At 45.8% G+C, this 13,035-nt stretch overlaps 1 protein-coding gene across 1 annotated transcript in view; it reads left to right on the top strand.

Annotated features, from left to right (window-relative positions):
- cep131 (centrosomal protein 131) overlaps positions 1–13,035 on the top strand; it is a 149,118-nt gene that overhangs the window by 95,630 nt on the left and 40,453 nt on the right. Inside the window, 1 exon segment of the mRNA XM_068058421.1 lies at positions 3,596–3,713. Within this exon segment, the coding sequence (XP_067914522.1) occupies positions 3,596–3,713 (118 nt within the window).

The raw sequence follows: 13,035 nt of genomic DNA, 5'->3' as shown, positions 1-13,035 counted from the left end.
CATCTGCTTCCCTTTTCTCCTGGGTGGTTGAGGTTGAGGGTTTGGAAGCTGCTGTCAAAGGTGACAGAATCACAGAATTGTTACAGCACAGATGGAGGCCATTTGGCCTAGCCTGTCTGCACCGGCTCCCCGAATGAGCAATTCACGCAATGCTATTACCCCGCCCTCTCCCCGTAACCCTGCACATTTTTCCCTTTCAGATCACAGTCTATTTCCCTTTTGAATGTCTCAGTTGAACTTGCCTCCACCACAGTTGCTGCACTGCATCTTGTAGATGGTACACACTGCTGCCACTGTGCGTTGGTGGTGAAGGGAGTAGTTGTAGATGTTGAAGGTGGTGGTTGGGGTGCCAATCAAGCGGGCTGCTTTGTCCTGGATGGTGTCAAGCTTCTTGAGTGTTATTGGAGCTGCACTCATCCAGACAAGTGGAGAGTATTCCATCACACTCTTGACTTGTGCCTTGTAGATGGTGGACAGGCTTTGGAGAGTCAGGAGGTGAGTCATTCGCTACAGAATACCCAGCCTCTGACCTGCTCTTATAGCCACGGTATTTATATGTCTGCTCCAGTTCAGTTTCTGGTCAATGGTAGCCCCTAGGATGTTGATAGTGGGGATTCAGCGATGGTAATGCATTGAATGTCACGGGGAGATGGTTATATTCTCTCTTGTTGGAGATGATCATTGTCTGGCACTTGTGTGGCGCAAATGTTACTTGTCACTTATCAGCCAAGCCTGGATATTGTCCAGGTCTTGCTGCATTTGGACGCGGGCTGCTTCAGTATATGAGGAGTCGCGAATGGTGCTGAACATTGTGCAGTCATCAGCGCACATGCCCACTTCTGACCTTATGATGGACGGAAGGTTATTGATGAAGCAGCTGAAGATGGTTGGGCCTAGGGCACTACCCTGAGGAATTCCTACAGTGATGTCCTGGGACCTGAAATGATTGACCTCCACGAACCACAACCATCTTCCTTTGTGCTATGTATGACTCCATCCAGCAGAAAGTTTTCCCCCTGATTCCCATTGACTCCAGTTTTGCTAGGGCTCCTTGGTGCCATACTTGGTTAAATGCTGACATGATGTCAAGGGCAGTTACTCTCACCTCTGGAATTCAGCTCTTTTATCCATGTTTGGAGAAAGGCTGTAATGAGCATGAGCTGAGTGGTCCTGGTGAAACCCAAACTGAGTGTCAGTGAGCAGGTTTATTGCTGAGCAAGTGCTGCTTGATAGCACTGTCGACGACCCCCTTCCATCACTTTACTGATGATCGCGAGTAGACTGATGGGGCAGTAATTGGCCGTGTTGGATTTGTCCTGTTTTTTGTGTACAGGATATTCTTGGGCAATTTTCCACATTGCCGGGTAGCTGCCAGTGTTGTACTGGAGCAGTTTGGCTTGGGCCGCGACTAGTTCTGGAGCACAAGTCTTCGGTACTATTGCTGGAATGTTGTTAGGGCCCGTAGCCTTTGCAGTATCCAGTGCCTTTAATCATTTCTGGATATCATGTCGAGTGAATTGAACTGGCTGAAGACTGGTATTTGTGATGCTGGGGACCTCAGGAGGAGGCTGAGATGGCAGTTTTGGCTGAAGATGGATGCGACTGTTTCAGCCTTTTTTGCACTGATGTGCTTGGCTCCCCAATCGTTGAGGGTGGGGATATTTGTGGACGCTCCTCCTCCTGTTATTTGTTTAATTGTCCACCACCATTCATGATTGGATGTGGCAGGACTGCAGAGCTTTGATCTGATCCGTTGGTTGTGTGATCGCTTAGCTCTATCGCATGCTGCTTCTGCTGTTTTGCACGCAAGTAGTTCTGGGTTGTAGCTTCATCAGGCTGACACCTAATTTTTAGGTATACCTGGTGCTGCACCTGGCATGCCCTCCTGCACTCTTCATTGAAGTGTGATTGAGAAAGTGCTAAAGAAGGTGAAGGGTGAAGCTTACAGCACACACATGATATACACTATATTTCTAGTCTTTTTGTTTTCTTTGTGTCTGTCTCTTCATGTTCTCTTTTTCTCCCTTTCTCCTCTGCTTGTGTGTCTCCACATCTCTTTGCTGTTACCCTCACTCTGTGGAGTGAGTTTCTCAAGTCTCTTCCAACTTAGTTGCCATCTTGTAGATTTAAAAAAAAAAGCTTGTATTTGTCAACTGACGATGGTGGATAAAATGGGTTAATTGCTACTGAATAGATTTGTTTATTCATAACAATAATAACTTGTAATTACATCGCACTTTTTAATGTATAAAATGTCCCAAAGCACTTCACAGGAGCATTATAAAACAAAATATGACACCAAGCTACAAAAGGAGATATTGGGTCAGATGACCAAAAGCTTGGTCAAAGTGGTAGGTTTTAAGGAGTGTCTTAAAGGAGGAAAACGAGGTAGAGAGGTGTAGGGAGGGTATTCCAGGACTTAGGCAGTTGAAGGCACGGCCACCAATGATGGAGCAATTAAAATCGGGGATGCACAAGAAGCCAGAATTAGATGAGTGCAGATATCTTGGAGGGTTGTGGGGCTGGAGGAGATTACAGAGAAAGGGAGGGGCGAGGCCATGGAGGGCTTTGAAAACAAATATGAGAATTTTAAGATCAAGATGTTGCTTGACTGGGAGCCAGTGTAGGTCAGCGAGCACGAGGGTGATGGGAGAGCGGGACTTGGTGCAAGATAAGACATGGGTGGCAGAGTTTTCGATGACAACAAGTTTATGGAGGGTAGAATGTATGAGACCAGCCAGGAGTGCATTGGAATAGTCAAGTCTAGTGGTACCAAGGCATGAATGAGGGTTTCAGCAGCAGATGAGCTGATACAGAGGTGAAGTCGGGCGATGTGGAGGTGGAAACAGGCGGCCTTAGTGATGGCATGCATATGAGGTTGGAAGCTCACCTCGATCAAATGTGACACCAAGGTTGCAAATAGACTGGCTTGAACTCAAACTGTTGCCAGGGAGAGGGATGGAGTCTGTAGTTAGGGAATGGAATTTGAAGTGGGGACAAAAACAATGGCTTCTCTCTTCCCAGTATTTAATTTGCAGGAAATTTCTTCTTATCTGGATGTTGGAAAGGCAGTCTGATAATTTAGCAACAGTGGAGGAGTGAGCGAGGTGGTGGTGAGGTAGAGCAGGTCACAGCGTATATGTGAAAACTAGCGCTGTGTTTTCGGGTAATTTTGCCAAGGGGCAGCATGTAATTGAGAAATAGGAGGCCAAGGATAGATCCTTGGGGGAAACCAAAGTTCACAGTGCGGGAGCAGGAAGAGAAGCCATTGCAAGTGATTCTCTGGTTACTATTAGATAAGAATGGAACCAGGTGACAGAGGTCTCAGTGGAGAGGCATTGGAGAAGGATGCTGCGGTCATGGTAGAAAAGTATGTGCTCGGGTAGAAAAGTATGTGCTTGAGTAGAAAAGCATGACAGCGAAGTGCAATGGAAATAAGCACGTCAGGAAGACATTGCAGAAGTGGGCATCTCTGCCAGATTATATTGATTATATGTTTATCTTATTGGATTTAAGTATAATAGTACAGCAGTGTTTTAGGAAATAGTTCTCTTTGAAACACATATTTTACAGTGGTTATTTTTATAAATCAAAGGCAACGAGCGGAGTTGGATGAGCTCCGACGGCAACTGGAGGATAACTCTTCTCTTGTAACCAAAGTCCTAAAAGAAGAATTTGAAAAGGCAAAGGAAGAGCAAGAAAGACGCCACCAGGTAGAATTCACTTGTGTCAAATATTAACATGGTGTTTTGATACTATTGTGTTACATAATCCTTGTGGTTTTTCTTCTTGCCACTTTTCTCCCCCCTTAGTTTGTCTAGGTACCTGACAGCTTCTGGTATCTTTCCCTAGAGGCAGTTACTTGTATATAAATGTTGGCAGATCATTCAGTGACAGAGAATATCAAAACAGAGTCTTATCCTGCCCTTACTTGATGTTCCATACCTGTAAGAACAGGAGTAGCCCATTTCAGCTCCTCGAGCCAGTGCTACCATTGTGTGAGATCATGGGCGATCTGTATTTTAACACCATCCGCATGCCTTGCCTCCATATCCTTTATATACCCTTGTCTGGCAAAAATCTATTGTTCCCAGATTTAAAATTCTTCATTGAGCTAAGATCTACTGCTTTCTATAGGAGAGAGTTCCACACTACATCACCCTTTGCATGAAAAGTCTTTCCTAACTTCTCTCATGAATGGCCTGGTTCTAATTTTAAGGTTATGTCTCCTTGACCTAGACACTCCTGCAGTGGAAAAAGTTTCTCTCTATTTACTCTATCAATTCCTTTCAAAAGCTTGAAAAGCTCAATCGAATCACCAGATAACCTTCTATATTACAGGGAATTCAAGCCACTTTATCAAATCTCTCCTCAGGATCTAATCTTTGCCCTGGTAAATTCCAAACCCACATCCTCCACTACCTAGAAAAACAAGGGCAGTAGGCACATGGGAATACCACCACCAATTCTCCAAATCATACGTCATCCTGACTTGGAAATATACCGTCGTTCCTTCACCATCATTGGTCAAAATCCTGAAATACCCTCCCTAACACAGCACTGTGGGTGCATGAACACCACATAGATTGCAGCAGTTCAAGAAATTGGCTCACCACCATCTTCTTGAGGGCAACTGGGGGGCTGGGCGGGGGGGGTAAATAAATTCTGGCCTTGCCAGTGACACCAATGTCCCATGAACAAAAAAAAAATCTGCACTGCAGTCCTTCCATTATACATTGCCAGCAGAGGTCATTAACAGCAGTCAGGAAAGAGATCTCCAGTCAGATTTTTCCTCCCCAATCCAGAGGTGGTGACCTAATTGCAGCATCCCCTACTACCATTGCTGAGCACAAACCAAGGCCTTCCTTATCTCGTGTAGCTCAGCAGCTTACTGTGTAAATGTGCAGAGCTGATCCAGGAGTTACTCCTTTAATTATTCTTCATTCTGCATCTATGATGCACCATCGAAATATACCGTAGCTTCACTGAGTTCTGGGGAAACTGTACCTTAAGCTTTTGCAGCAAAATAAGCCCTGATGTTGGAGGCAGGTGGTGCTTTTTTCTGATGCTGTTGTATCTCTCAACACCAGACTTTGAGATGTCTCCAGTGTTAGAAACGAGGCGGGAGGAGGGCACTGTTTATTCCAGTTCCACTTCTCCGCACGTCACAACATATATTTAAATTTTTTCCCACTTACTGAGGCAATCATAGACTCTGTTTTATCTCAGAATAAAACACATCAACTAGGTTTCTTTAATAAACAGCAAAATTATCAGTTTATTATAAAACAAGTCTTAACCAGTAATGAAGTAAAGCATAAACACACAGATTGAAATATTAAAGTTCCCTTTTTACCTTAGCCCCTCATGCGCTCTCTCACACGCACACACACACAGACACTGGTTAACTGAAAATAAAAAAGGATTTTTGTTTTTAGAGCTTTATTACAGAGAAAAAAAAAACACATGGTCTGAATACTTGCTCATTCTTGAAGAAACAGCAGATGAGATATGTTGTGTTCCAAAACTGGCATAAGTTTGCTGCCGAGTACATGTAGATGGGTCACTGGGATCTTTTAGAACAGTTTTTTTCAGGCAGCATTAAGAATTAATTTAGCAGGCCTTTCTTCAAAGACAGGAGATGAGATGAGTTGACACAATGGACTTCTCGGGGTCTTTTAGAGAAGTGCTGGAAAGCTGAGCTGGGCTGTGGTCTTCTCTCCTTCCTGGGAATTTTCTTCTCTCCTTGGAAGTTCTCTCCCTTTTTATACAGTTCAACCCCAACTCAAAACAATTCAAAAGCGAAACGGAGAACCTTTTGACCTCCATCAATCTTGACCTGTTACTTCTTTGTTAACAACTTCTCCAGCTGTCCAAAGTTCTCTGTTGTTTATTGAGCTGGTGGTTTCCCAGAAAGACTTATTCTCCTCACAAGGCCTCTCCGTGCCCCTTTGAAAAAAACATTTCCAGGGACTGTTTTTCAAAGTCACGTGGCCTTTACATGACCCCCTTTGAAAACCTCAAAGTTTAACATTTCTTCAATCTTTCAAAAATGAATCCTCAAAAATTATATACTAAGAGGCACTTTTGTAGTACCAGCCTCTCTACCGGAGATGGTTGGGTTAGATGGAATGTTACATTATCTATTGCTGAAACTGGTCGGTCTGGGTTTTTGTGATTTCTTTCTGGGTTTCCCAGGAATCTAAGGTGCCTGCAGCAGTCACAAAAGCTCCAGATAAACTTAATAATAGACTCTGCTTTTCAGGATTAGCATGTAGAGGAGAACAATACTACTCTCAGTTGTATGGAATATCGATACCAACCCCATGTTATTTCGATGGCTGTAAGAGGGAGGAAATAAAGCAGCCAAAAACGAGCCAAAGGAAAAGAGCCATGGGACAGATTGAAATTTCCCACTGTAGCTCCAGCAGACTGTAGTTGTATGGTATGCCCTTAGACAAAGAACAAAGAAAATTACAGCACAGGAACAGGCCCTTCGGCCCTCCAAGCCTGCGCCGATCCAGATCCTCTATCTAAAAAGTCGCCTATTTTCTAAGGGTCTGTATCTCTTTGCTTCCTGCCCATTCATGTATCTGTCTAGATCCATCTTAAAAGACGCTATCGTGCCCGCGTCTACCACCTCTGCTGGCAACGCGTTCCAGGCATCCACCACCCTCTGCGTAAAGAACTTTCCACGCATATCCTCCCAAAACATTTCCCCTCTTACTTTGAACTCGTGACCCCTAGTAATTGAAACCCCCACTCTGGGAAAAAGCTTCTTGCTATCCAACCTGTCTATACCTCTCATGATTTTTTACACCTCAATCAGGTCCCCCCTCAACCTCCGTCTTTCTAATGAAAATAATCCTAATCTGCTCAACCTCTCTTCATAGCTAGCGCCCTCCATACCAGGCAACATCCTGGTGAACCTCCTCTGCGCCCTCTCCAAAGCATCTACATCCTTTTGGTAATGTGGCGACCAGAACTGCACGCAGTATTCCAAATGTAGCCGAACCAAAGTCTTATACAACTGTAACATGACCTGCCAACCCTTGTACTCAATACCCCATCCGATGAAGGAAAGCATGCCGTATGCCTTCTTGACCACTCTATTGACCTGCGTTGCCACCTTCAGGGAACAATGGACCTGAACACCCAAATCTCTCTGTACATCAATTTTCCCCAGGACTTTTCCATTTACTGTATAATTCACTCTTGAATTGGATCTTCCAAAATGCATCACCTCGCATTTGCCCTGATTGAACTCCATCTGCCATTTCTCTGCCCACTTCTCCAATCTATTTATATTCTGCTGTATTCTCTGACAGTCCCCTTCACTATCTGCTACTCCACCAATCTTAGTGTCGTCTGCAAACTTGCTAATCAGACCACCTATACTTTCCTCCATCTAGCTAGTACACCCTGGATCCCATGCGACTTCACTTTCTCCATCAGCCTACCATGGGGAACCTTATCAAACGCCTTACTGAAGTCCATGTATATGACATCTACAGCCCTTCCCTCATCAATCAACTTTGTCACTTCCTCAAAGAATTCTATTAAGTTGGTAAGACATGACCTTCCCTGCACAAAACCATGTTGCCTATCACTGATAAGCCCATTTTCTTCCAAATGGGAATAGATCCTATCCCTCAGTATCTTCTCCAGCAGCTTCCCTACCACTGACGTCAGGCTCACCGGTCTATAATTACCTGGATTTTCCCTGCTACCCTTCTTAAACAAGGGGACAACATTAGCAATTCTCCAGTCCTCCGGGACCTCACCCGTGTTTAAGGATGCTGCAAAGATATCTGTTAAGGCCCCAGCTATTTCCTCTCTCGCTTCCCTCAGTAACCTGGGATAGATCCCAAGTTGGACCTGGGGACTTGTCCACCTTAATGCCTTTTAGAATACCCAACACTTCCTCCCTCCTTATGCCGACTTGACCTAGAGTAATCAAACATCTGTCCCTAACCTCAACATCCGTCATGTCCCTCTCCTCACTGACACATGCAGTGCATGTACTGCTTCAAATTCAAAAAAATGTTTATATGGTTAGATACACTGACCACTGCTGCATGCTTCAAATATTCTGCAATCTGCAACACCCATTAACAATTGATCATGACACACAAAGTGCCTGTTGTCTAAACATATGAACTGCCTGCAACAGGACATAGATATGCTTGCAGAATAGGCAGAGAGGTGGCAGATTGAATTTAATACTGACAAATGTGACGTGATGCATTTTGGTAGGAGGAATAGGAGAGGCAATATATACTTAATGGCACAGTTGTAAAGAATGTGCAGAAATGGAGGGACCACTGGGTGCATGTGCAGCGATCTTTGAAGGTGGCAGGACATATTGAAAAAGTGGTTAGTAAAACATATGGGATCTTGGGATTCATAAATAGAGGCATTGAGTACAAAAGCAGGGAAGTTATGCTGGACCTTTTATCTGTTTTCTTCTTTGGCCTCCTTGTCTCGAGAGACAATGTGTAAGCGCCTGGAGGTGGTCAGTGGTTTGTGAAGCAGCACCTGGAGTGGCTATAAAGGCCAATTCTAGAGTGACAGACTCTTCCACAGGTGCTGCAGATAAAATTGGTTGTCAGGGCTATTACACAGTTGGCTCTCCCCTTGCGTTTCTGAGTTTTTTTTCCTGCCAACAGCTAAGTCTCTTCGACTCGCCACTCTTTAGCCTCGCCTTTATGGCTGTCCGCCAGCTCTGGCGATCACTGGCAATTGACTCCCACGACTTGTGATCAATGTCACAGGACTTCATGTCGCATTTGCAAATGTCTTTAAAGCGGAGACATGGACGGCTGGTGGGTCTGATACCAGTGGTGAGCTCGCTGTACAATGTATCCTTGAGGATCCTGCCATCTTCCATGTGGCTCACATGGCCAAGCCATCTCAGGCACCACTGGCTCAGTCGGGTGTATATGCTGGGCATGTTGGCTGCCTTGAGGACTTCTGCATTGGAGATACCTTTATAAAGCTCTGGTTAGACCCCAACTGTAGTATTGCATCCAGTTCTGGCCACCGCACTTTAGGAAGGTTGAGGGTCCTTGAGAATGTGCAGAAGAGATTTACCAGAATGGTTCCAGGGATGGGGGATTTAAGTTACAAGGTTAGGTTGGAAAAGCTGGGTTTGTTCTCCTTCGAACAAAGGAGATTGAGGGGAGATTTAATAGAAGTGTACAAGATTATGACGAGCCTAGATAAATTAGACAAGGAAAATCTGTTCCCATTAATCAATGGTACAAGGACTAGGGGACACAGTTTGAAAGTTTAGGGCAAAAGATGCAGGGGGAATATGAAAAAGCACTTTTTTACACAATGGGTGGTAATGACTGGGAACTCACTGCCGCAAGGGTGGTAAAGTGGAGACAATCACTGACTTCAAGAGGAAGTTGTATGGTCACCTGAGAGAAATAAACTTGCAGGGCTGTGAGGATCGAGCTGGGGAGTGGGACTGACTGTATAGCTCTGTGGAAAGCCAGCATGGACCTGATGGGCCAAATGGCCTCTTACTGTGTAGTAAATGATTCTGACTCTATAACACAGTTTGCCAATTTTTCCCTTGTTTCTGAAACCCATTAAAAGGAACTGATGCATTACGTTGCCTGCATTATTTGGAACAAGTGTGTAAGTGAATGCTAAATCCCACAAATTATTTATGAAGTACTGGGGGATAATTTGGATAGCCCCCAAAATTGGGCATGCAGATTATGATGCATGATTACCGTGTGCCCGTTCAAAGTGATGCAGGCAGCACATGAACTTTGTGCTGCTTACTAATTATCATGATTGTGACGTGCAGCCCAGCGCTGATTTCACTACAGAGGGCCCAAATTCTTGCGAGGCTAGCACCGCTTCACATTAACCTGTACTACTTAAAGCCAGACTGCACCTCTTAATGGTGAGGTATATTCTGGCTGCAGCAGGGGCTGAAACTATTTGAAGAAAAGAGGAAGACTTGGAGGAAGAGACAGAAATGGCACAACAGGCCAAAGAACATACCTCAAGGTTGTCTGATGCCGTATTGGAGGCCTTGATGCAAGAAGTGGACAGACGGAGAAAGGTTCTCTTTCCTCAAGGGGCCAGGAGTCCTTCCAGGCAAGTACTGAGAAGGCAATGGGAGCAGTTAGCCGTAGCAGTCAATGCTAGCAGTCTAGTCCTGAGGACCTGGATGCAAAGCCGAAAGAAGTTTAATGACCCCACAAGTGTTCAAGATCAGTGAATGCATCCTCATGCCAAATCCTGCTAACTGCACCACTAGCTTCACAGACTGCTCCATTCACCATATCCCCTTCTCTCATCTACCAATAATCTATATCTACACCTCAAGGTTTGCATTCATATACTGCACCTCACCTTCACGCACATAGCACTGCTGAAAACTACACACTCGTGTCTCACTGCCAGCTATTCAACTGTGGCAGGCACATCACACACACACATTGCACCACGCTCACTGACACGCTTCCCTCTATTTTGCCTAAAGTAGGTGGCGACAGTAGCAGTTAACTGGTGGGAGAGGGCACTTTCGCATATGTTGACCCCCACAAAGGAGATGGTGCAGGGGATAATTGGAGGGGCTGTCACTGAGGCCGTGACCAGCGGCATCGCTGAAACCTTCAAGGATGATTGTATCTTTCTTCCTAATGTACCTTATCAAATCCCACATTACCCTCATTCTGCAATCTGTTCTGATATACAAGCTGCAGATGGTTTAACCATGCACCTGTTCTTTCTCTTCTCACCCCAGCACTGCCCTCGTGCAATTATGCTTTCACAAACCTAAGATCTGCTGCCTGATCAGCTAGCAGTGCGGGTGACCGAAGGCCTAGAAAGAGAACAGACTGAGAAGGAACAAAGACCGTCACTTGATCTGACACTCTCAGCCACCAGTTCAGATACTGGCACTGCGTGAACTATAGAGGGCAGCTTAGAGGTGGGATTGGCACTTGGTGAGTCACCAGGCATGAGAGTGCTACAGTCAGGCCTTGGGGAAAGAATAGTGTGGGTGTTAGCTCCCCAGCTCCCCAGAAGGCAGTGTTATACATGAGTTCTGCTGCAGATGACTCAGTTGAGAACTTTGATGGGGTGGCGTATAGATTAAGGTTGATGGACATGCACACAGAAATGGCTGGTGCTCTGGCAGGCCTGCCAGAGAGTCTGCTGTCATTGTTAAGGAGCATGGAGGAGTCTGGCTCCAACTTGGCACAGGGATTTACGCAGAGCACTGAGCCCATTCTTTCCAGCGTGGAAGTGGTGACCAACTCCATGACGGCACTTGTGGGCCCAGCCATCCTTTAGCGTCTGATGGCCAATGTCTCAACTTCTATGCTTCACAAGCAGAGGCCAGGCAACATCTGAGTGCTGTAGTGGAAACTCAGACTGAGGTCATTAAATGTCAGCTTGTCGCTATGCAGGCTCAGACTGCTGCCATCATGATTCCAGATACCAGTGCTCAAATGGGTTTTTAGGGTCTCTCAGCAACCTGTGCACCAGCAGATTACTAGCATTGCTGAGGCACCGCCCTAGGGGAGTGGCAGTGACTCTGGAGAGCCTGAACCTGCTGTCCCCTCTCAGGACAAGGTCCAAGAAGTCAGCTCACCACGACCTTCTCAAGGGCAATTAAGGATGGGCAACAAATGCTGACATTGCCAGTGACGTCCACATTCCATGAAACATAAAAACAAAAAAATGACAGCATTTGTGCTCCCACCACTGCCACTCCGCCAGTGCCCTTGCTGTTGTCTGCCAGCCAGCCCAGACTGCAGCGTCTGTGCCAAGGTGGTGCATTCTGAAGCCGGGTCTTCAAGGCCCAGAACTGCTTGGGATCATCCTGCAAGGCCATCTGCAGACTCCCCAGCTGAAAGTCAGCAGCCTTTCACCAACCATGCTGCAGCCACAGGGGTAGCAGTATGTCGGAGCACTAGGCCAGGTAAAGGCACCTGCAAGAGAGGCACCAAGGGAATGCACAGGGGTAATTATTGGATGCATTGTTGTGATGTCATAGGTGTCAGCTGTGGTTCGGTTGGTAACATTCTTGCCTTTGAATCTAAAGGTTTCTGGTTCAAGTCCCACTCCAGGGCTTGAGCAAGGCTGACGGTCCTATGCAGTACTGAGGGAGTGCTGCACTGTTGGAGGTGCCGTCTTGCGGTTGAATGGGGAGGCCCATCTGCCTGCTCAGGTGGATGTAGAAGATTCCATGGCATTATTTCGAAGAAGGGAGTTATCCCTGGTGTCCTGGCCAATATTCCTCAATCAATATCAAAAAGCAGATTATCTGGTCATTATCACTTTGCTGTTTGTGGGGGTTGCTGTGTGCTAATTGGCTGCCACATTTCCTACATTACAACAGTGACATTTAAAAAAAAAAGTAACCGACTGTAAAGTGCTTTGAGAGGTCTGGTGGTCATGGAAGGCGCTATATAAATGCAAGTCTTTTTCATTGTTGGATAAAGTTGATTTGGAATTGTTGCTTTGGGTTGGTTTTAATTTCAAGATTGTGGTAAAAGGGCTCTGTGATAGTCCATCATAGAGGGATATTAAGGTGTGGAACTATTGAACAATGGGGATCTGGGGTTTCATTTGGGGAACTGGTGTCTAATGCGGTCACGGACAGCCTGTTAGGAATGTGGATGTGCCGGCTGCTTCTTCTTCGTCCTTCTTCTTCTTCTTTGTCCTTCTTCCTCCTCTTCGCTGTCCTCCTTCTCCTCGTCCTGATTTGCTCGCTGAACCCGTGGTGGCAAGGGCTGTGCCCTCATGATGGCCAGGTTGTGGAGGATGCAACAGACCACTGCAAATCGCGACATGGGATGTGGGCGTCGCTGGCCAGGCCAGCATTTATTGCCCATCCCTAATTGTCCTAACTGAGTGGCTTGCTAGGCCATTTCAGAGGGCATATAAGAGTCAACCGCATTGCTGTGGGTCTGGAGTCACATGTAGACCAGACCAGGTAAGGACAGCAGATTTCTTTCCCTAAAGGACATTAGTGAACATTCGATTGCTCTTGAGAAGGTG

The sequence above is a fragment of the Heterodontus francisci genome, chromosome 26, assembly GCF_036365525.1.
Source record: "Heterodontus francisci isolate sHetFra1 chromosome 26, sHetFra1.hap1, whole genome shotgun sequence".
Taxonomy (NCBI): Eukaryota; Metazoa; Chordata; class Chondrichthyes; order Heterodontiformes; family Heterodontidae; genus Heterodontus; species Heterodontus francisci.
Note: the sequence above shows the minus strand (reverse complement) of the source record. Positions and strands in the feature narration are given on the sequence as shown.